The 24929-nt window shown below is 45.3% G+C and overlaps 1 protein-coding gene across 2 annotated transcripts in view; it reads left to right on the top strand.

Annotated features, from left to right (window-relative positions):
* LOC146184533 (phosphatidylinositol-3,5-bisphosphate 3-phosphatase MTMR14-like) overlaps positions 1 to 24929 on the top strand; it is a 108771-nt gene that overhangs the window by 43426 nt on the left and 40416 nt on the right. For both annotated transcript variants that reach the window (XM_084609416.1, XM_084609415.1), the window contains exons 8-10: positions 681 to 780; positions 3915 to 4031; positions 5399 to 5472. In XM_084609416.1, coding sequence (XP_084465542.1) covers positions 681 to 780; positions 3915 to 4031; positions 5399 to 5472 — 291 coding nt within the window. The remainder of the gene's footprint in view (positions 1 to 680; positions 781 to 3914; positions 4032 to 5398; positions 5473 to 24929) is intronic.

Below are 24929 nucleotides of genomic sequence, written 5' to 3'. Positions count from 1 at the left end.
TGAGTCAGGGTCCTTTCGCCCCTTGTCGCCTCTGGCGCGCCGTTTGCTCTTATAGGATATAATTAGGGACCTTCATGTGCTGCGCAATTCCTTCTCCTTCGTATAAAAATTGCGACACAGCTGTTCTTACTGTAGCGTACAGGATGGTGCCATACCATTTGGCGGCCTAACTGGCATCAATGTGCCAGTCTACTTAACCGGCGGGGTTTCGAAACGCCTTATGTGAGTTCAATCTCAAGCCCTAGTCACCTCGCTACGCAATGGGACCTAGCGCAGCGAGCGTGTACAAATCGCGCGTAGGTACACGAGAGTAAGCGGTGCATTGTATGTTGCTGTCTCTGTCAACTTTCATTCGGGCACGAATTTTACAGAGCACGCCACTAACCACTGTCTTCTTAAGTCGGCGTTACATGGAGCGTAAGACGCTCCATGTAACCTATCTTTAACGTGGATTTTGAATGGGCTTTCCGACAATTGGTGGATCATTCAAACCGTCCCTTAGCTTTTTTTAAGGCTGTTATCAAGTGCTGACAACAGCAACAATAACGCAATACGAATTTTTGCGTATTGGGGTAGCAATGCTTTCACAGTAAAACAATGTATAAACATAAATTTTTTAATCAACTGAAAGCGATCACCTCTGCCTAGAGTTTGAAAAGTGCTTTTTTGTTTTTGTACAGAAGCGACCAGCACTTCAGACGTTGCCGTCGAAGAAACTGAACAAGTGCAGGGTGAACCGAGCTCTCCGACGAAGGCAACCGACTCGCCTTTGACTGACACGTAAGAGCTCCATTTTAACTGCTGCGCGATTGCCTGTTTCTTCATTCGAGCCAAGCATAAATGCAATCACCTGTTTTAGGCTAACTTTGAGGTGACCATCGATGAACAGCATTTATAAAGTTTTCCAAGGGGCCACAGGGACACAAATTGTTGCCCAAAACTTGGGGCGCTTCTTTTCTGCCTTGTCACCAGACCTCTTCCTCTAACGCACGCAACTCGGACACGTGCAATCCTGAGCAATATTAGAGGTAACAAACTTTTAGTTTTCGTCTATTGTCCTATCCCACCGTTCTGCGTTGTTTCACCAAAAATGAATAACGTGGCCAAGCTGCCGTCCCGCCAAATGTTGTGTGGGCATGTTACTGTTTTTCGCCTTGTTATCTGTGGGCTCAAAGCACCTGACGTACTGCTTCCTTCTATCAAGCCTTGACAGTTTGGTCTTTTAATTGTAAACCCTCTCAGGGCTTTCAGGGCAGGTTTTCTTTGGACTTCAAAGACGACAGTGGGAGCTTTGTACTTGCTCCATTTTATTAGATGACCCGGTTTTGGTAACTGTCTCCTACAGCTTATGAAGAATATTGCGGTGTTCCTCTACTTGTTTTGAAAGTTCTTAGCGAACGCCGAAAAACTGGTTCATACCCTTGATCTTCATTAGGTAGCTGGATACCCTGTTCCTGCGTTCCGAGCGTGAGTCAAACCACCGAACAGTGGACCATTGGTCCTGGAAGTCGGGTGTCGGCCGTGTATTTCTGTGAAAAAATGTCGCGACTTCTACCATTCCATTGTTTAGCTTGTTCCTTGTAGAATACCCACTGTTATATCAAGAGTGTAAGCAACTGAACGCGAGAAATATGGGCGTCGTTTGGCAAACCACATAAAACAGAGAAATCTAGAAAAACGGAAAGGAAGTTGCAAGGGTGGAAGAACGGGCTAGTTGGTAATTCATCTTGGAAATCAAACTAGCGCACTTCAAAACAAAGACACAGGAAGAGAACGACAAAACAGCGCTGTGTTGTCGTTCTCTTCCTGTGTCTTTGTTTTGAAGTGCGCTAGTTTGATTTCCAAGCGGAAAGGAAGGCAGGTTTCACCCAAGAATTGTAGAGGGGTAAGTAACGTATCACACAACGTTCTTTCTTATTGCGAAAGCAATACTACTTGCACATTCAAGCCTTCCGCGTAGCGAGGTGGTGCATACCATTGACCTTTAGCTTCACCCCTGGTGTGACATCATGCCATCTGCCGCAAAAAAATCTATTTGCGCAGTTGCGCAGTCATATTTGTTTACCGGCACCTATTTAAGTACGTAGATTTTTGGCCTGGTAATCAGCACCACAGCGTAAGATGAAAAGAAAAGGAAGAGATGAAAACCGCCCTTTTTATTTCATTGCACCACTCGTGGCGAATAAAAGGCCATTCATCGAAAGTTTTTTGTTTATACAGTACGGAACTGTACCTCGCCTCCATTGGACTAACTCCAAGGATGCGGGATCGAATACGGCCTCGGTGGCCGCTTTTCGATGCAGACGAAAAGCAAGGTGCCCGTATACTGTGCGATGTCAGTGCACGTTAAAAAAACCCAGGTGGTCGAAATTTCCGGAGTCCTCCACTACGGCGTCTCATAGCCTGAGTCGTTTTGGGACGTTAAACCCCACAAACCAACCAAACCAAACCACTCCATTGGACTAACAGGGCATTATATCTGCAGGCGCTGACATGAATCTACATCCTCTTCCTCCATATCCATGATGCGTATTCGCGTCCTCATTTCGGCTGAATCAAAACACAACTAGATAGGGCGCGTCTTCTGGTGAAATGTTTCCGCTTACCGACTGATGCTGCGCCTTCGGCTTCGAGCCCAGGGACGTGCATCGCAATAGTGCCCAGCATGGGCGACGCTACCGCAGAGAGACAACTCAGAGCAGGGCAGACGAGGCCCCGGACACTTCGTGTGCGATGATATCCTTTTGTATGCTGGTGTGGTCCAACTTAAATGCAGGCTGCCCTTTTTAAGTCTTAATTGAAGCTCCTTTGCTGGTATTCTGATGAAAGTGACGGCGCAATATGTAGGCTGTCGTGTAAAAATACCAGAAGGATGAAGCGAAGAATAACAAAGTAGACAACGAAAAATGCAAACAAAAATGCTTTGATGGCTGATTTCGTGCACTCTCAAACACTGGCTTCCTTGGCATCACTGCTTACTTGTAACGGCTCATTTTTCTGTTGGCTAATGCGGTGTCGGGCCTCCTTGTAGAGGTCTGTGGTCTATACTTACCACCGTTACAAGCATTGCGACGTCGGCTCGCGAACGATTCGGATCGCTTCCATTTTTCTATGCGTTCGCTTGTCTCCAAACTGAGCTGACAAATCTGCGTGCCTTCGAACACCAGAACCGTTGGGTTAGCGGAAGAAGGTAGAATTTTTTTCACGCTCGCTTGAAGCCTAACAGTGACAAATGTGCTGCAGTGGGTAGCTTTGGCGGAAGCAAGCGTCACTCACGTGTTTCAATAAGCAAAGAAAAATGAGCGTAGCCCTAAATTATCCATGGCCTAACTCAGTATAGAATAAATTAGAGGAAATGTAATTGGTAATAAGTGACATTTCGTGGGAATAGTAATGAATTTGTTTCTCATCCGCACAAAACATTTGCAAGTAACCAGCCGCGGCGGCTCGTAGTGAGGGCACTGAACTACTGGTCCCGAGGACATCCGTCTGATCCAGGTGGCGGTGCCTGCGGTTAGCTCACATGCAAGGCTCACGTGCACTGTGCGATATCACCGAAAGTGCAAGAAACCTAGGTGGCTGAAATTACCGGAGCCATATCTACTACAGCATCCCCCCTAGGCGATTTTGCTTCGAGACGTTAATATACCGTGTCATTTACAATTAAATCCTATGTACAAATAAAGTTTGCTGGACGCCTTCTCCATTCCAAAACCTAGTGGTTCTGCATGTGAACAAATTTTGTTCGTTACTTTTGCGGCCTTGTTCAATTCGTAGTGCTTTATCTCGGAACATCTTTCCCTCTCTTTTACCTTTGGTAAACTCAATAACTGAATACAATATTGAACATAAAGCTAACCCATAAGTGTGAGTACCTGCGCCATTTTTCTCACTAATCATTAATTTCCTTCCAGTGATTCGTCGCGTCACAGTGAACTGAGAAGAGAAGACATTCTCTTGCTCCGGGAACTCTCAGTTGGCCAGATATGTGACTTGATGGTCGAAGGAAAGAAGGAAAAGTACACCGTAAAGTGAGTGTGTTTTGGCTTTTTTGTTGTAATTACTTATCAAAGCTCCCTGATGGCTACTGAAGTCGGCAATCAGGAACGATTTCGTCACTGCTTTGACTAGGTGCCAATTTTTAGCTCGGCTTGGCCTGGCAGTTGGGATCGCAATCTGTACCCGTTGCAAGCTCTCAGACCCACGAAAAACACCCAGCATAAGTGCACGGCAGCTGAATGGCTGCCGAATGTTTTCAGTTCACAAAAACATGTTGCGATTGACGTAACGAATGTGCAGTCAAGAACTCGCGCATGCTTAATGCAGGAAAATTATAACACGAACGGTGAGAACCACAGAAAGAAACGACGTTTCTTTCCATGGGGATCACTGTTTGTGCTATATTTTTATCTCTTAAACATGTTGCACCATCTATCCCTAATCGGTGTTCTTTTCAAACTCGCGTGCACGTAAGTGCACACACGCGCACACAAAGAACGACCGGCGTTCACTCTGCGCGCGCGTTCCTCACTTTCATGCGTGCCAAATCATACGCTTTATTTAGTAATTAGCATGCAAACGCGCCAAAGAAATACGGGCCCGCAATTTTCTTTTTCGTTGCTTCAATACTAAGCTACGAAGAACTATTTCAAACACTCAGCTCGTTTCAGTCGCAACAGCCGTGTATCACTTATGGCAATCTGCAGCCTCCCTATGTCTCTGATAAAGATGGGCACGCAGAGTGAACGCCGGTTATTCTTTGTGTGCGCATGTGTGACTTACGAGAATGCGAGCTTTCAAAGAACATCGATTAGGGATAGATGGTGCAACATGTTTAGGAGATAAAAATATAGCGCTAACAGAGACAAGAAATCATGGTGGCAAATCATGAACTGAAATTTGATATATGGCGAAGTATGCATACAAGGCAACAATTGTGTGGTGCATTACATAAGGGGGCTATAGTTTCTGAGAAGATAACTGGAGAAAACTGGGGCGAAACATTTGCTAGCAACGTGGGAGCAAAAAAAAGTGCAGGGGGCAGCGCGCAAACTGTTTGTGCGCTGCCCTGTTTATTTTTGCAAAGTATTTGCTAATTGTACTTGCACCGACTGGGGCAAGTCCAATTAGCAAGTGATTGGGGCTGTTCACTATTGAGGCGGAATAACCAGGTTCATTACTGGTCGTTAAGGCAACAGCGGATGAAAGAGAACACCAAGTGTTCGGCATTGGCTGGAGACCTCCACAGCGGATTCCCTCTCAGCCTCAATCATTTTAAGTCTTTAAAAGAACCAAGAAATAATGTAAAACAATAATGCAACGCCCCAGGCTGTCCGGGGTGAACCATTGTGAAAATAAATGTAGCATTTTAGAGTAATGGAGTTATTTCTTCCTCCAGGATTACGTCCTCTGAAAAAGTTGACAAGTGGAATAGGTACCGCGACTTCACAATCTTCAAGCTTCCCTACCCAGGTCGGTACACTCGTTCTTTTGCAAACGTTGTAAATGAATCACTGTACTAAATTTTCAACCGTTTGATATTATAGTGCAGCTCATGGTTAACGCTCGAAAAAAAAATAGAGTCGAAAAATAGTATCTGGTGTTTCGCAATTTCTTCCTCGTCTGTTACCTCAAATGGCGAATATCTTTTAACGCGACAGGCTTAGAGGACTCGCCGAGCAGAAAATCTGACATTACCTGCACACTGGTGCAGGTGTTGTCGGATCAAATGAGTCTCAGTGTGCATACAGCCTTAAATTTATTGAAGATTGCAGAGTGCATTAGAAACTCGTCTTTTGTTTACACTGAATGATTGAGTTACACACAATTTTTTAACTCGAAAATAAACAACTTCGTTTGTGATATAATGAGAAATCATATACACTAGCTCAGTTGCCTTTTCATTTGAATGACCGCGCCCTCTAGCGAGCTTTACAGCGAATTTCACATTCACAAATCTTCGCTCCGGTAAGTTGACGCGCGTCTGTGTTTTTGGTTCTACTGGTTCTTTTGGTTGGAGAGTTCTACTTAAGTTGAGTACAACCCAGAGGACTATGGAACGAAAAATGGTAGGGGTAGCATTAAGAGATAGGAAGCGTGCAGAGTGGGTCAGAGAAATAACTCAGGTTACCGACATTCTAGTGGAAATTAAGAAGAAGAAATGGACATGGGCAGGACATGTAGTGCGAAGAGAGGATAACCGATGGTCGCTTAGGGTAACAAACTGGATTCCAAGGGAAGGAAAGCGTAGCAGGGGGCGGCAGAAAGTTAGGTGGGCGGATGAGATTCAGAAGTTCGCAGGGGTCAAGTGGATGCAGCTAGCACAGAACCGGGTTAAGTGGAGAAATATGGGAGAGGCCTTCGCCCGGCAGTGGGTATAGTCAGGCTGATGATGATGATGATGAACGTGTGATGTGTCCACTCGAGAGTGAGGGAGAAATCTGTCGTCACCAACGTTACTAGAACAAATTGGTCGTCCCAAGGTCCGTTCGTTTCACTTGCACTACGTGAAATGGTTCACGTGGTGCTGCACTTCGCCTTTCGTTTGACCGATGCAACATGGCTCCCTCTGCACCCCGCCGCCCGTTTCAAAACGTGCAGGCGTCGTGCAGGTCGAGTTCACGAAAAGTTCAGCAAAACTGTGCACCTCCTCAGTGGTCAGTGCCGAAATGGTGCAGCTGCAGCCGCCGCATGAAAGCAGACGACAGCTTTCGCGACGATGGCTTGCGTGTTGTGATAAACAGTGAATCGACCCTAGTTATTCTTCTCGTCAACGACAACGGTGCCCGTGCTCGCCAAAGAAATGACGACGCGTACTGGAAACCATGTCTAACAAGTAAGCACGTGCATGCGTTATGGTTCATGTTGACTTCAATCGTGATCGAAGTTTGTTTACGTTTCGTGCCAGCTGCTGCATGGTGCGCCGCATACACGCTGTTTCGTATCAATGTGCTATTTGAAAATTCATCTTACTCGGCATGTTGGCGCCGGCTGATGTGAGTGGCAATATAATTCACAGCTAGCCGACCACATCCGGTCGACTTTTGTACATATATATGCATCGCTTATTCACGAATTAATGAATCCTATCACTCGTGTATATGCCGCTCAAATGAACGGCGCTAATTATTCCAAACATATGAAGATTTTCAAATAGCATATCACATGAAGTACGCGTTGTGCAAACGCACATATGCGCCTTTTGCGGCAGCCGGCAATAGAAGCGCACATGGTCATGATTGAAGTATATAATCAGCATGCATCATACCGCATGCGTGTACTTTTTGTGAGTACGCGTAGCCATTACCTTGGCGAGCTCGATCGTGTTCTCGTTGAAAGTGCCGTTTATTACAACTCACAGGCCAAAACATCTTTGTCATGTGCTATTTGCAAATTCATCAAGTTCAAAGGGACGTTGGCGTCGCGAGTTGCACACAGCCGACCGCAGCTTGTTGGCGACGCCAAGGCTAGCAGACGGCCCGGCCTGCACTCTACCATTCGTTTGGAAGCAGCTGGTGCCGATGATGCACCTGAACTGCTGGAACTGGCGCTGCACGCTTGCGGCACCGCCGCAGAACTTTGTGGAACTGGTGCAGGGTGCAGCTGAATCGAACGGACCTACAGTGCATAACCTCGAAGCGTAAAACCCCTCAATAAACTAAAAGTAGCGCTAACTTGTGAAGATTGCCGCCTGCCTCCTCTCCGGCGCTCTCCTTCGGCGTTCGACCCTCCCATTGGCCGAGCACAGTCACGTGTTTGCACACGCTTTCCACCGCTGCAAAACGACGCGTCGAGCGCGCGGCGGGGCGACGCCACCTAGACTGGCTCAAGGCCGAGGGGCTGCCTGCGTTACGTAGGCCGGACGGGGCCGCCGTCCGGCTCAAGAGAAGGGGCCCTTCAGCACAATCCGTATAATATAGCGCTCACCTGACTTTTTTCTTCGGCTGCGCGTGCAGTAATCTGTCTAAATTCAGGCATAAAAACACAGCAGAGTCATGTGTTTTGTACATACATCGGCGTTTTACTCATTTATAGGTCAGAGTTTGCAGCTTCCACTTCTTACTCTTGTTGTCCAGGTCAGACACCTTGTCATTCAATCGTCGGCAAAAAGTTTTGAGGAGAATGTTTGTCCTGCACCACAACACATATTTCAGCACTGTCTCACTCGTGTATCCGTGTTCACGGACATCGAAGTCAGAAGGCTTCTCATCGCTGAGCAGGAGTTTGAGTTCCATAGCGACTTGGTGCTGGTTTTGTACATTTAGAAATTCTGCTCGCTTGAACAACTCTTCCACCATAACGTAATTGTGAGCTACAGTATTCACAGCTGGCATTAATGGGTAAACCAGCCGTCAAAATCTTTGACAAGACTTTACATGTGATTGTCAGGCGAAACTGTGACAGTCTTGTCAATTGTCAAGATCTCCTTTGCATTTGTCGCATTTCAACCTCTTCAGAGCAATGTGCACCGAGTAAGCTGCCACATATGCAATGACGGGAAGTGCATCCTTCAGTTTTGACAGCACCTGTCCGGTCACAACAATGTTGAATTGTCTGCTTGGCACGGCTGCTTGCATTTGAAGCTCTTCCCAATTTTGATTTTTCTCATTGTCGGTTGCAGAGACCGCGCTCATTTGTGGACGTGTGCTCTGTAGTCGCAACTTGTTCTCACATTCATAGATTTGCCTTACAGGCAAATAATATTGAGAACCAGCCAGGCGTCGGTAACGTCCATAGTGGTCTTCTAGAAAGCCTGTCTGGAACTTCCCAAGGAGCACAAAGGGCATCTTGAGCTCCTCAAAGCAGTATCTTGCAATCTCAACAAATGCTTGAGTCGTTTGGCTCAAAGCGCCATAATTTTCATCAGACAACGTACTGGCGTCTGCCCTCCTCTCCTTCCATTCCTGCAGCAAGCCTAAAAAATCGCACAAAAAGCAAAGCCTCGAGTCGAATGGAGAAGGGTAGATGGGTTTTTGGTATTCATCTCTTAGTCTGAGTACCTTGAGAGGAGTTTTGACGTTGACAACTTTTGACCATTTCACTATTATATCTATGAAACTGGCAGTTTTTTCGTGGTGTTTTAAATTGTGTTTGGCCCCAATCACTCGCCCTCACTCCATTAAACTCGGATATCTTCTTGGCGATGTAGCGGAGGAAAGTGCCGTCTTGCTGCTCTAATTGGGGGTTCACCCCGAGACTCGAGTGATGAACAAATTGATCGAATAGTCCTTAGGTGTGGCATGATGATGCTCCCGTGACTTCGCATGTATTTGAATGTATGAGGCGATATTTTAAAAAAGTATGCAGGCAGTAAACCATGAACCGTGCAGAGTAGCACCGTCGTTCATTTCTTGTTGACATTAGCTACACTTGCTCGGTCAGCAGTTGAATGGTCGGGAAGTTATCATCTCCTTGCGCTGCAGATATTTCACTCAGAAGAGAAGCGACAGTCTCACAGATGTCCACGTCTGAACTTTCAGAACTTGAACTCACGGCACTGTCAAAATCCTCGACTCCCTCAAACAAATCCAGCAGCCGTCGTTTGCTGTCGACCGCCGAAGGACCTAGCACTTTGGAACCGAGCAGCTTAACTGGTGCTTTTACGACGTTTACTGTCAGAGTTAGGTTGGTTTTTATAACAGAGTATTTAATCAAAAGAGCCTCATCATTACAAATGTGAGCCAAAATGATGTGTTCATTGCACTCGATGGCATGCCAAAATGTCAGCTGCTTGTCTCGAAAGAAGTTCGCCAAAGCTTTCAAATCGCAAACCTTGTCTGCTTCATCTTCATTCTGAGCAATGATAATTGACTCCGCGAGCACTTTCTGAAGGGCAGCGGCGTCTAAGCGCATTCGCTTGCTCTCTGGGTCCTCTCGTATAGTCCCTTCTCCAGACAGGTAGCATGGGCAATCGGGGAATACCGTCGGTACGGCCTCAGTTCGAAGCCGCAAACGCGAGTGTGACGCGGTAACTGTGCGGCCGGTGGCTTGGTCAATATAGCTTGCTTCTCGAATGATGTCTTTGGCTTTAAAGTAACGTTCGCAGACGTAAACAAAATAAATATATCCTACCATAAGTACGGCTATTTAACATCGCCAGCAATACGTGACACATTTTTCCTTTACGTGCCACGAAGGAGTTGTAAGCAAAGCTTGCAACCCCAAGGGTAGAAGCAACTTGCTGGGAAAAAAGTAAGCAGCAAAAATGTCTCACCCTGGAGTTTGCAGACACGACCAGGTTTTTGCGTGGAATTGCACGTATTCAGGCTTTTCTTGCTTTTACGGCTTTAGGGAATGAGAAGACATGCACTTTGGGGCCTGTCTTGTAATTGTCATTGCACCGCGGCACACACTTCCCAGGCATTTCGCAGTTCTAATTCTGCACAGCCCTGTTCGGCACACATAACACGCGGTAAACACCGATGTCAGTCGCCGGTTCACGCACAGAAATAAAGATTCAACGAAACGACCACGTTATTCAGCGACCACGTGCGCGTCCAAACGTGACACTGCAGCCGCCGCCGCGCCGAAGACGACCGTTGGAAGACGACGGCCCCACAACGATGACGTATGGTCACGTGGCCACGGGAGCTCCCCGGCCTGGAAGAATTTCCTCTAGGTGGCGTTGGGCGGGGCCCCGCCACGGGCTCTGGTTCAGGCGGCCGTGACCGGCGCTTGCTCCGGAGAGCTCGCGCTAGCAGTGCACCGCGTAGATGGAGCCACGGTCGAAATGCGAGAGGAGGAGCGGCGGAACCGGAGGAGGAGAGAGATGGCGCTACTTTTAATTTATTGAGGGGTTTTATCCGTTGGATGGATGGATGAGCGTCCCATTTGAAAAGGGGTGGTAGCAGTAGCTATCATGCTCATTTTTCTGCCTATATCTTATTTATTACTTTAAATTGGTCAACTACACCATCGTTCTATTTATTAAAGTTTTGTTTCTGCATTACTAACATTATGTCACTTTTCTGCTTTCAAGCCACCAATCTTCCGGTCGTTTTTTGCTAGCTTCCACCGCCGGTTTATTCACATGGCCACTGGTATGTCTAAACCACAGAGCTTCAGAAAGTGACTGCGCCTGCAACGACTTCCGGATGGATGCCATTACAATCGAGTATAATATGGTCAATTGTTTCACTGGAGCTACCACATACAGCACATGCGTCATCTTCATCGTTAATTTTTTTTTTTGTAACTGCGTGTTCTAAGGCACCCTGATCTAGCTTCAAAAAGTAAGGCACTGCTGCCTCTTGAGTTATCAAAGGAAGCTTCCTTCCTGATCGGCCTTTTCCATTTTTGTATAATTCCACACTGTTTCTTTTCCATCGAATTTATCCAATTTTTACCATCGCAGCACTGGCGCGAGCTCCGTGGTGCGGCTCGCAGACGCTCCACCGATCGAAGCCGTGGGTCGCGTAATTTGACCGCACCTGTACAGCGTATGCCATTTCTGCATTTGTAAATTTAGTCGTTGATTTGTGTGCTTTTTCCCGTGCTTCTTGTCCGTCTTATCCTTTATATCTGGCACGTGTGCTTGCGCATTTAGCATTTAGCTCCTTATTACTTTACACGAGCTGCAAGAGCATACATATTCGCTACTGGCGCCTTGTGCAATTTGTTTTTGTACGCGGTGGAACGAGCGCGTGCAAGCCGCAGTAAAACGTAAGGTGAGCTATAAGCTTGCCTTTCATGTAAATAATATACGGATAGCGTTGGGTCAGTTACCGGGCGTTGCTATTCGTTTGCCACTGTCCAGCTCGGACGGTTTGCGCGTGCATGTTTTAATACCGGAGATATAGTCATGTGACCAAGCATTTTTTAGGCGTTCGCGTTTTTCCACCACTTGGTCAGTGAATTATCTGACAAGATATAAGTGGGAAAAAAATTCATGGCCACGTGACCATTTAACGACAGAAAATCATAATGGGTAATTCGGGATTAGATGAAAATGAACGGCGTTAAGCACCAAATAGTCTGGCATGTTTTAAAACATTTCTTTACCCCATCTGCATATATACAGCAACGTGAACATATAAAACGAAATTCAGAATATCTATGGAAATACGTTGCTTAACACAGAACATCCATAAAATGCAATAAAGTGTAACGCAAAATAAAAACATACTGACGCTAAGAGGCAAAACGTTTGCCAAAAGGGCCTCATTTCATAGTAATGTTATGTAACACCTTGCATAAACAAGTATAAATTACGTTTCGAACTGCACAGAAACATTAAAAGTAGCCCGGACGCATTGGCTCGATGATGTATGGCGCTCGACTGCTGATCAGCCACGTGGGCGGGTGTGCGACTCAGTCGCGGCGGCCGAGTTTCAATAGAGGTGAAAACGCGCGTTGCCACGTTCTAGATCGATATCTCAACAAAGGGTCAGGACTGTGACATTAGTTGAAATATGCAATGTTAAAGAGTGCTCAAATGTGAGCAGTGGAGAACTGCCGAGTAAGTATAGAGTAGAGCTAAAAGAGAAAATGAGAAAAGTAAGCAGGTGCATTTCAGACCGGCCTCATACCTGAAGTTCTCCTATAAGCTACCCTAAACATTTTTTCATGCTTAAAACCGGCCTACAATGCAAGTAATCCAGCCTCAAATGAAGAAAAGAAAACGCCAATTCTCTGCAGTTTCCGCGATCCCGAAAACAGCTTTTCAACACTTCTACAACGCTGTTTACACGCGGCCCAGTCAAACACCATGAATGAGTAATTATTTGACTATCACTATCGTTGACTTTTCTACTCAGTGTTGCATAACAAAGTACATAATTGGACTAGCTGATGACTGATGAAGAAATATTTGAATTGATGGTATACGACTGCAGGGTATGCGATGGCGGCAAGAGGTTTCTTTAACCTAATTCGTCTTTTGGCCGGAAGCCTAACGGTTTTTATGCTTTTTATAAATGCGTCAAACACAGGCACAACGAATTACTATGAGAGTCGTAATGTTTGTGTATTTCGCGAATTTAACCAAGAGCAATGGTTACCAGTCAAAAATTGGGCTAAAACGAAGATTAAAAAAGATTAATCTTAGATCTTTATTGTGCCGATGCGAAACGTTTGTGTGCTTGTCATATCTTTACAGCAGCATGCGTTTTGTCACAGCGTACACGTTTTGTCACAGCGTTTTGTACACGTTACTGTTCGGCGAACTTTGCTAAGGTGCGGCTATGCGCGCACTCCCCTCCGCGTATCGCCGTTCCCCGATAACTGCAGCAACGGAAGTGCCGGTTCCGTCACTGGAACATAAATTACACCCTTATGTTTTGTTCGAGCATGAAGCGCAGTATGGAAACTGAAATGCAATATTAATAAAATTATTTTATGGATTAAAATTACTCACTGTAAAGAGCGTAACACATCGGTTGCGTCCGTCGCGCCATCTTTGCGACGTTGAACAAGTTAACTTGAAAAATCGGCGCAGCGTAAACCCCTAAAAAAGAGTAACATGTTAAAAGGCGATTGTTGTTGAGAGCTGTCTCTGAACGCAACCTAAAGGTAACATACACTCACTGAAGACAGGAATTTATTGCAGTGAAGGTAACTGAATAGTGTAACCGTTGTCATACCATCACATCCTGGCTGCATTCGCGGCTGGTTTTGCGGCTGTTGAGAACAATAACATGGTATTATGCAACCTAAAGGCTAACATATCCCAGGAAATATGGTCGTAATTTATTTGAATGTTGTGAATTTAAAAACAAAATTAATAACTGTGCCTACAGGTATGGAACACATGCCGAACACATGTCTTACAATCAGGTACATGGTGTTAATCCATTGCGGCACAGAAGCGACGGTTAGTGACGTCTATAAACGCGTTCTTATTCGTTTTGATTCAACGCACTAAAGATGGCGCGACGGACACTACTGGCATTATTAGAGGATTACTGCAAGCAATTTTAATCCAGCAAACTATTTTATTGCATATGCATTTTAATTTATGCACTGCAATGCATACTCAAAAAACATATAGCTTCCTTTTTGTTGTCTTATTTTTTAGTGACACTACTCAGCACTTCCATTGCTGCAGTTTTCAGGCAATGACAATACGCCTCCCCTCCGTCCCCCTTGGCTCGCTACGAATCGGGCATCATAGTGACGGCGGTCGTAACAGACACAGTTGTCTCTGCCCTGCACGGCAATGGAGAGGAGCAACCACTTCAAAGCATTCTGGGTGCGTTCCAATACCCCCTAGTAGACGCCTACCAGCTAGCCGGGCAGCCGCCATTGTGGGACGCGCTCCATTTAACGCAAAGTATTCTCACGAAGACTGATTTGGCGAAGTCAACACCGATGCAGGCTACTTTGCTGTTTAAAAATGGAGGACAGTGCACGGAACGCACTGAGCGAGTCTTGTTCGCGGTGTTTATAGTAGCTGTATAGTGGTTGCGCTCTTTGCGAGCGCCGCAGTATGCATATGCACGAGCCTTCAAATGTGAGTTGTTACGCCCATAACAACGCTATCTAGAGTCTAATCCAGCTGCTTTATCATGGTCATGAGATTAGTAGCACTGCAGGTTCTTGAATCATGCCAGAGGAAAGCCCGCGGTTGAGATTTTTGCTTAATAGTGGGATGCTGTTGATCTTTTTTTTTTAACTTGACGATGACTGTTGCTTGAGTCATTTGAGTCTTGATGTTATCGACGAATTCGTCGGTTTCTCACCACTTCGCTGGAAGTCAGGGCGGCTTCTGTACGGCACGCGTGTTTTTCTCTCTTGGTGTAGTAGCCGTGGCAAATTCTTCCGTCAATTTTCAGTTAATCTCGGAAGAACGAACTCAGCTGACGATGCCGGATGGTTGCGCATTGATTTTAGCCTGCTTGTATATTATTAAAGCCAGTTGCTGTCTTTGGTTTCCTCGCCTTGTGACTGCAGGCGACAGGTGTAACCAGGGTGTCGAACCGGCACCGGAACAGAACCCGAAGTTTCGCTCGGAACCGGAACCGAACCGAACCCGAATTTTTTCCGCCATCTCAGAGCTGAACCCCAACCGGAACAAATGGGAGGAACCGTTCCGAACCGGTTCACGGTACAGTTCCGACCCATATTTGCTGGCAACTCCAGCATATGCAATTTAGTTGACCAAGAGTTCAAAATGATAAGTCGATATTTACGGAGGAAAGGCCACTTTGGGCAGTAATCTACCTTTCTTGAGTTGTATCTGAACTTTAGAACAAATGTGATTCCATAAGTCTATTTCCCCTTTTGTCTTGTCTTCCTCTCGCCCCTAGTGATGTCTGCTGGTTTTATTTTCCTTGGAAAGTTAAACTATGCCATTTTGAATATGAAATTTGAACATTGAATTATTGGAGCAACGAACCTATAGTGCAATTACTGGTAGGATTATTAATTCACAAGCTAAGTTTGATGGCCTACCGGTTCGGCTCGGATAGCTATTGAGTCGAAAAAAAAAACGCGTTTCATTTATTTATCCACCATCATTGATGCAAACTCCTCAGACAGTCTGGAAACGTTGCTCTGAAAGCTAGAAGTACAATATCGAGGGAAAACATAACTAAATAATACCTGCGTCTACAGGTTGTGCGGTGACGAATGAGATCGGGAATGACACTTTGAAAACGCAGAGAAAGGGCAAAGTCAAGCACGGACCGAGGGAGCCTGAGACTGGGTCGTAAAAAAAAACAAGCAGCAAAGGCAATACCTGTGAAATTGGTGAACTCCATCGTCAGACCCTCGATGTCATATTAATCTGACAAGCCAGGAAAGGTGCCGATCAAAACGGCATTTGGTCATTACAGGGAAGCGGATTCATGAGATCGCTGACGGCGATCAAGTACCGCTACAGACTGCAGCAGCATGTCCGCCTATGTTAAGCTTACAAGCTGAGGACGAGCTTGAAGCGTTTCATATGGTAAGAGAAGGCTACCTTTAAAGAATCGGAGACAGCGGTAATTTTCTCAGAATTGAAGTAGAGAGACATGTCTATGCATTTCAAAATGTTCACATAATAAGCAAACACTCGACTGTTTTCAAATTTTGGGAGGAGGTGAAGTGGCGGAGAGGGGGTGCAGCGGTGGCGTAGCGGTAGAGCATCCGCCTCGCATGCAAGAGGACCGGGGCCCAAATCCCGGTACCGCGCAATTTTCCACCGGATTTAAAAAAAAATTCAATTGCATAAACAGGTTTGGGGTGCGACCTGATGCCGGTGAACACCTCCGGCAACGCACTCCCTCATCAGAACAGGAGTTGGCCACCCTGGTGGAAACTGACCCTGGCAACGTTTAACGCTAGACCCTAGCTAGTGAAGCTAGTTTAGCAGTGCTGCTAGAGGAACTAGAGGGTATGAAATGGGATATCGTAGGGCTTAGTGAGGTTAGGAGGCCGAATGAGGAATATACTGTACTGAAGGATGGGCATGTACTGTGTTATCGTGGCTTGCCAGAAAGGTAACAACTAGGAGTAGGTTTCCTTGTCAATAAGTATATAGCGGGTAATATAGATGAATTCTATAACATTAATGAGAGGATGGCAGTCATCGCAATTAGGCTTAATAAGCAGTATAAACTGAAGGTTGTACAGGCCTATGCACCTACGTGTAGTTATGATGACCAGGCAGTTGAATACTTCTACGAAGATGTAGAATCGGCAATGCGAAAAGTAAAGATGCAGTATACTGTACTAATGGGCGACTTCAATGCCAAGGTAGCGAAAAAGCAGGCAGGAGACCAGGCAGTAGGTGACTATGGCATTGGTTCTAGGAATAGCAGGGGGGAGTTACTAGTTGAGTTTGCAGAGCGCAATAACTTCATCATCATCATCATCATCATCAGCCTGATTATACCCACTGCAGGGCGAAGGCCTCTCCCATATTTCTCCACTTAACCCGGTTCTGTGCTAGCTGCATCCACTTGACCCCTGCGAATTTCTTAATCTCATCCGCCCACCTAACTTTCCGCCGCCCCCTGCTACGCTTTCCTTCCCTTGGAATCCAGTTTGTTACCCTCAGCGACCATCGGTTATCCTCTCTTTGCACTACATGTCCTGCCCATGTCCATTTCTTCTTCTTAATTTCCACTAGAATGTCGTTAACTTGAGTTATTTCTCTGACCCACTCTGCACGCTTTCTATCTCTTAATGTTACCCCTACCATTTTTCGTTCCATAGCCCTCTGGGTTGTCCTCAACTTAAGTAGAACTCTCTTGGTTAGCCTCCACGTTTCAGCCCCATAGGTGAGTACAGGCAAGATGCAACTGTTGTATACTTTCCTCTTGAGCGATACCGGTAAGCTGCTAGTCATAACCTGCGAGTGCTTGCCAAATGCGCTCCATCCCAATCTTATTCTTCTTGTTATTTCTTTTTCATGGTCCGGATCTGCGGTTACTACCTGTCCTAAGTAGACATATTCGCCTACTACTTCCAGTATTTCGCTACCTAATGTAAACTGCTGTTCCTTCCCGAGGCTGTTGAACATTACCTTAGTCTTCTGCATATTGATTTTCAAGCCTACCTTTCTCCTTGTTCTGTCTAGGTCATCAATCATTATTTGCAGTTCATCCCCCGAGTTTCTTAGCAAGGCAATGTCTTAGCAAGGCAACTTAAGAATCATGAATACCTTCTTCAAACGGAAGAACTGGAAATGGACATGGAAAAGTCCTAACGGGGAGACTAAAAATGAAATTGACTTCATAATGTGTTCAACCCTCGCCATTATGCAAGATGTAGAGGTATTCGGGAAAGTGGGATGCAGTGACGACAGGATGGTGAGGTCCCGAATTAGCCTGGGTCTGAAGAGGGAACGCAACAAATTAGTAAGAAAAAAAACCCATCAACGAATTAGCGGTGAGGTGGAGGGCAGAAGTGTTCAGGATCTTGCTACAGAATAGATATTCAGCTCTAAACGAGAGTGGCGATATTACCATAGAAGCAATGAACAATAATTTCAGAGATATCATTAATGAATGTGCGGTAGAAGTAGGGGTATGATAGTTAGAGGATACCGGTAAGCTGTCTAAGGAGACGAAAGATTTGATTAAGAAACGCCAGAGTATGAAAGCTTCCAATCTGACAGACCAGATTGAATTTGCCGAGTTATCAAAGCTAATAAGCGCAAGGTGGCCGATATAAGGCAGTATAACATGGAGAGAATTGAACATGCTCTAAAGAACGGGGGAAGCCTTAAAGCGGTAAAGAAGAAATTGGGCATAGGCAGACACCAGATGTATGCGATAAGGGACAAGGAGGGCAACGTCATCACGAATATGGACAAGATAGTCAAAGTAGCCGAGGAGGTCTATACAGATCTCTACAGTAGCCAAAGTAGTCAGGACCGTAAGGAGATTGACGGTAGGGAAAAAAAGTCAGATGTTCCACTAGTTACGAAGGACGAGGTCAAGAAAGCATTAGAAACTATGAAAAGGGGGAAATCAGCTGGCGAGGATCACATAACTACAGATTTGCTGAACGACGGAGGGGATATCGTGTTAGAAAAGCTGGCCACCCTGTATACGCAGTGCCTGTTGTCATCGACGGTACCAGAACCATGGAAGAATGCAAACATTATCCTCGTTCACAAGAAAGGGGACTCTAAGGACCTTAACAATTACAGACCAATCAGCTTACTGTCTGTTACGTATAAGGTATTTACTAAGGTAATCGCTGATAAAATCAGGACAACCTTAGACTGCAATCAAGCAAAGGATCGAGCAGGGTTTCGGAAACGGTACTCTACTATCGATCATATCTATACCATCAATCAGGTGATAGAAAAATGCTCGGAATATAACCAGCCCTTATACATAGCATTCATTGATTACGAAAAAGCATTTGACTAAGTTTAAACATCGGCGGTGATGCAGGCATTGCGAAATCAGGGGGTAGACGAGCCGTACGTGAAAGTGCTGGAAGATTTATTTAGTGGCTGGACAGCAACCATAGTTCTGCATAAAGAAAGTAACAAAATTTCCATAAAGAAAGGTGTTAGGCAAGGAGACACCACCTCTCCAGTACTATTCACAACTTGCTTAGAGGAAGTATTCAGAGACTTGGAATGGGAGCAGTTAGGGATAAGGGTAGATGGAGAATATCTCAATAATCTGCGATTTGCTGATGACATTGCCTTGCTAAATAACTCGGGGGATTAACTGCAAATAATGATTGATGACCTAGACAGGAAAAGTAGGAAGGTAGGCTTGAAAATCAATATGCAGAAGACTAAGGTAATGTTTAACGGCCTCGGGAAGGAACATCAGTTTATATTAGGTAGCGAAGTACTGGAAGTAGTAGGCAAATATGTCTACTTAGGACAGGTAGTAACAGCAGATCCGGACCATGACAAGGAAATAACAAGAATAAGATTGGGATGGAGCGCATTTGGCAAGCACTCGCCGATTATGACTAGCAGCTTACCGGTATCGCTCAAGAGGAAAGTATACAACAGTTGCGTCTTACCTTTACTCACCTATGGGGCTGAAATGTGGAGGATAACCAAGAGGGTTCTACTTAAGTTGAGGACACCTCAGAGGGCTATGGAACGAAAAATGGTAGCGGTAACGTTAAGAGATAGGAGGCGTGCAGAGTGGGTCAGAGAAATAACAAGTTACCGACATTCTAGTAGAAATTAAGAAGTGGGCATGGGCAGGACATGTAGGGCGAAGAGAGGATAACCGATGGTCGCTTAGGGTAACAAACTAGATTCCAAGGGAAGGAAAGCGTAGCAGGGGGCGGCAGAAAGTTAGGTGGGCGGATGAGGTTAAGAAGTTCGCAGGGGTCAAGTGGATGCAGCTAGCACAGGACCGGATAAATTGGAGAAATATGGGAGAGGCCTTCGCCCTGCAGTGGGTATAATCAGGCTGATGATGATGATGATGATGATGGTTAAGTTGTGGTGTTCAGAACTGCATTCTCTAGCTACAGGAGTGCCATCTACGTCCGCGTCGAGAGAATTTTCTGGACTTAAGTATATAATTTCTTTTCATCGAACACGGATAACTTCTTCGGTCTTTCTGTCCTGCCAAATAAAAAAGTTGGCAGCATCAACAGAGGACATAATAAAATATTTGCGAGCAGCCTTGATGCCATGTAATGCTTGTAAATTATGCGACTCAACATAACAGTCTACTTCAAAGTGGTTATGCAAGAAGTTATATAGCGCCTATGAAGGCAACTATGGCGTGAAACAAGACGGTAGTCGTATTAATTCGGTTCTCCGGCAAATACGATAACGACTCCAACCCCAATACGTGTCTGAGGGGACTTTTGTCAGCGCCTTTCGGACCTCAACGCACTGGTGCCTTTGCGTTTCACCTCCGTAGAATCGCGAACTGGAAAGGCGTCCGCGTGTTGTGCGATATAGTCACACATATGCCATATTCATCGCTAGTCTTGGGGAGTGTACTTCGTTCCACCTGGATGTGATTCCAAAGTCCTTATGTGGGAGCCAGACAAAATATTGTTGTATATGTACTAGACGAGGTTTCGCTTTAAACAAAAATACATGAAATTTTTGTACCTGAAAAGTGCATCAGGAAGCATTTTCTTTTAACTTTCGGCGCATAATAGCTTCAGTTGGTTATAATATAATAAAATAATAAAATAATAATTATTCCACCAATCCTACTCTAATCATCGGTCACTCATTATAAACAGTTAGCTGAGGTCTGCACAGTCAACTGTAGCTCACCACATCTTACGACAAAAACGTATAAGGACTACTACATGAATATTCTTGCTTTTGTTATATAATAAAACCAGAACGAAAATTCAGTATTAAAATTTGGATTGAGAAAAAAAATACACCTAAAGTTTTGCTTGTTTATTTCTGAACCCGTTCGAACACTTTTGAACCGGTTCGACCTTGCTCGTACCGGAACGGAAAGGGTCTCAGGAGCCGAAACCGAACCCGAACCCGAACCGCACCCAAAAAATTTCCGTTTCGACACCCTGGGTGTAACGGCACAAAGTTTTTCTTTTGCTGTAGCCGGTTATCAGCTTGCGTCCGTAATCCTCTAAAGATTACAGCCTTTTGCATTTCTTCATGCTTACAGCTGCGTGCATAAGCACATCCGAAAAGTATGTACTAGTCAGCATCAGGTATAAAAAGGTAAAAGTGTCGCTAACATTTTGTTCCGTCAAGCCGTGAGTTGGCCCATCGCAAGAGCAGTCGGTGCAGTCCATTACATATTAACCGCCGAATAGTCGATTTCCGTTGTGACAAACACTCAATATCATTGCTGCGAAAAATCGGAGAACCGTTAAAAACGTGGTTTTCATCTGTACTGTCGTAAAGTTTTAAAAAGAAAGTAACGCTATATTAGTTATTTAAAACACTTAGTTCATTTTTATGCCGCGATGTGGCGCGAGGCGTAGGCAGAGATACCAGTGGCGGGTGAATAAACCGGCGGTGAAAGCTAGCAAAAAAACGACTGGTAGATTGGTGGCTTAAAAGCAGAAAAGGGACATAATGTTAGTAATGTAGAAACAAAAATTTATTAAACAGAACGATGGTATAGTTAACCAATCTAAAACAATAATTAAGATATAGGAAGAAAAATGAGCATGATAGCTACTGCTACCACCCCGTTCCAAATGGGAAGCTCCTATATTCCATCCATACATCTATGAACGTGTTTCATTACGCGAACGTGTAGACGGTTACGATGAAGTCTACGAAGCCGTCTTCCTAGACGTTTAAGGAATTAGAACGCACCATCTATACCTCACTAGGGCACCTCGATGCAGCGCCGCCATTCAGGGTGGAGCCCGGTGGGGTGTAGACAGCATCGCCGACGCTGCCATATTGAAACTCGCGGAATCTGCTAGCATGCGTAACGGCACTTTTCTTGATTTCGGCGCTTTCACTTGAATTGTCTTTTTCATCAGTATCGCAGAACGAGCAAGTTCGCTCTTAATAGCCATTTTAACATCCGACTGTCGAAGACGTAATGGTGTGCCTTTTTTTAGGGCCTCAAGTGTTAACATTTAATAGATCCGCTCCCCGGCAGGATCTGCCACCCTGTGTGGATGAAAGAAATTGTCTTATCGTTTCCTGTATGGCCTTCCGGTTTTGTTTTTAATCCCACGCGTTGTTGATGACCGCGCGTCAGCCGCTAGCGTCCTGCGGCGCAAGCGGCTTACGCGCGGTATATAAATTACTGAGCTGGAAGGACATAAATGTTGTTTATGTACAGTTCGGTGTAACCATTTTAGATAACATATTAAAGCAAAGCATGAGCAAAGCGTGTAGAGAAATGCAAACTTCGAATTGTGCGATCAAATCTAGAGCAAAAATGGCTGGTTGGTCTCTGGGGTTTAACGTCCCAAAGCGACTCAGGCTATGAAAGACGCCGTAGTGAAGAACTCTGGAAATTTCGACCACCTGGGTTTCTTTAACGTGCACTGACATTGCACAGCACACGGACGCCTTGCTTTTCGCCTCCATCGAAAAGCGGCCATCGAGGTCGGGATTCGGTCCCGCATCCTTGGGAACAGTAGTCGAGTGCCGTAACCCCTGCGCCACCCCGGCGGGGCGTAGAGAGCGAAAATTTTGATGTGCGCAATGTGATGTAGCTTTCGCAGAAAACACGGAAGAAAAGATGTAAACCACGAAATAAGCGAGCAAGAAAGAGTGGTAAAAGCTTATGTGTACAGTGCGGCATAACAGTTAAAACAAAGCACTCTGCAGCAAATTGACGGCAACCGCAGTCTAGCTGCTAAATCGTCGTCCGAATCATCAGGCTCACTTAGCCAGCGTCTGCAGAAACAGATGAGGAGTTGGTGCCGTCTTCTCCAGAAAGTCTACATTTCTCATGCGTCTCGCAGGGAGGTTGCTCGGCTTGTGATGAGCTGAATGAAAAATATAAAAGAACAAGTCTTATCATTTTGGAAGCACTGGAACTCGAAGAAATAATACACTCCAGTACGGTTATCACGTCTTAAGTCAAAGGCAAAATGTGCAAGGACTGCGAAGACGGATGTGTGCCCAATTTAGATGCGACAAGTATTATCGGGAACGGAAGACAGAGTAAAAAGAGAGGTATCAGAGGCCTTGAACATATTCACCGCAGGTACTATGTTCGAGGCAATGGTTTGAGTTGGTTTTTTGTGTTGTGACTGCTAAATTTCCTGGCAGAGGTGTTTCTTTGACCACGCATCAGTTGTTAGTGCGTCACTGTTTGTGTTATTCTTTTTTATGCGCGTTGTTATGCGCACCGTTTTAACACGGAAGTCAAAGAGCACGCGGCCAAAGCTGTAAACTGTAACAAGCGGTGTCCGACCTGTCGATTTCTCTTAACCTCCATCTAATCAAAGGGGCGATTACTCTCGCTAATGTTGATTAATGCAAAGGAATAATTTGAAGGAAATTATCATAATATTGAAGGTACTTGAAAGAATGTTTTCATAAAAATGTTGCTGCACATTATCCAGCCTCGCATGTTTCCAAACAACGCGCAGGCTACGACGGTGAACGATATAGAAAACCCAAGAAAAAATTGAGTAACAATGTGTGTTGAGTGCATGTTTACTTGTGGCACATCAGGCTTGGGCACTTTGCTCCGAAGCACGGCCGTGAATGAATGATTCACCTATCTGGTTACGAGCCACGTAGTGACAATATACCCGCCAAGAAAACATCGATTACATCGCTTACGAATAGCATGGTGCAATATATACTATTCTAAAGAAATCAGATATAGGAGCCCTGACATGAGAGCCGCGAGATTTAGCAACCAACAAAAAGCATCTTCACTCAACCCTACATCAGCTAGAAAGCGCTCTGAAAAACAATGTTCAAAATGAAAAACACGGGTGCTCTTTCCTTTGCGTATATGCGTACCTATATGCTATATACTTACGCCTCAACGGCATGCAGACTACACTGTATTTGTTCGAAAATATAGGTCGCTAAGAATAAACTGTCATGCAGTTATCTCGCCGATATATGAGCTTTCGTTTCCTTCTCGTGGATTCCGCTTTACTTCCTTGAGTCACCGGGGAAGCGAAAACAATGTATAGTAATTTACAGGTTTACCCGACGCACATCCGCGACATAAAAGCTCGTATGTTTTCCTCAGTGGACCTGAACAGTCACGCTAACACTCTCAAACAAGCAGAACGGCCGGCGAGTGCTCGCAGCCTCGAACAACGCAAGCTTAGCTCAGTGGGGTGAGACTATAGAAGCAATGGGGAGGAAAAATTGCTGGCGACACTGGCGGCTTCTGCTTTTTAAGCGATAAACACTCGGATCGCCAAAATGCACTTGTACCCACCCGAGAGCACAATAAACCATATAATATATTAAACGAAAGCACAATAAAACATTCCTGAATGTTCCGTCAGCGGCTTCAAGCAGCAACTGTCACCGGCCTAAGAAAGCTAAAAGTGTCGCTATGGGTTGTAACGGTTCCAGTAATGTTTTAGATGAAGCGCGAAAAATACTTCTGATAAGCAGGAACTGTAGACTGGTACAATCGTCAGTAGCCAGTACGGTCGCACTATTCCTTTACACAATACTAGCCCATCAAGTTGCATGTTTTCGCCTCTCACTTAAAAAAAAAAAAAAAATTCCTAACGGCACGCGATACTTGCGGGGGCCGCCCGCGCCAGTCGACGCTCTCTCCGCCGACGATTCAAATGGATGGGAGAGGGAGGGTGTATGCCACGTGGGCAGATTTTGCGCAACTAAATGCTTTTAACTCTGTGCCGCTTGTTTGGAAATTAACTTGTAAGCAAAAATGTATTCCCAAGCTTCCGGAGGTTAGGAAATTATATTTATATTAGGCCCAGCGCATCCAGCGTTTGGCATCTGCCACCGGAGTCTGACATCGCTCAGAAACTCTTGCCATTCCCAATGCATTAGAGAAAGTGTGGCTGAAGTGATGTCAAAATTGACGGTTAGCCAAGTCGGGAAATTAGCAACGGCATCGCAGTTGCTATGAAAACTCGGGCCACTAGCAACA

Source organism: Amblyomma maculatum, chromosome 7 (genome assembly GCF_055883805.1).
Source record: "Amblyomma maculatum isolate TAMU_Amacu chromosome 7, ASM5588380v1, whole genome shotgun sequence".
NCBI classification, from domain to species: Eukaryota; Metazoa; Arthropoda; class Arachnida; order Ixodida; family Ixodidae; genus Amblyomma; species Amblyomma maculatum.
This window is presented reverse-complemented; position numbering and strand designations above follow the sequence as displayed.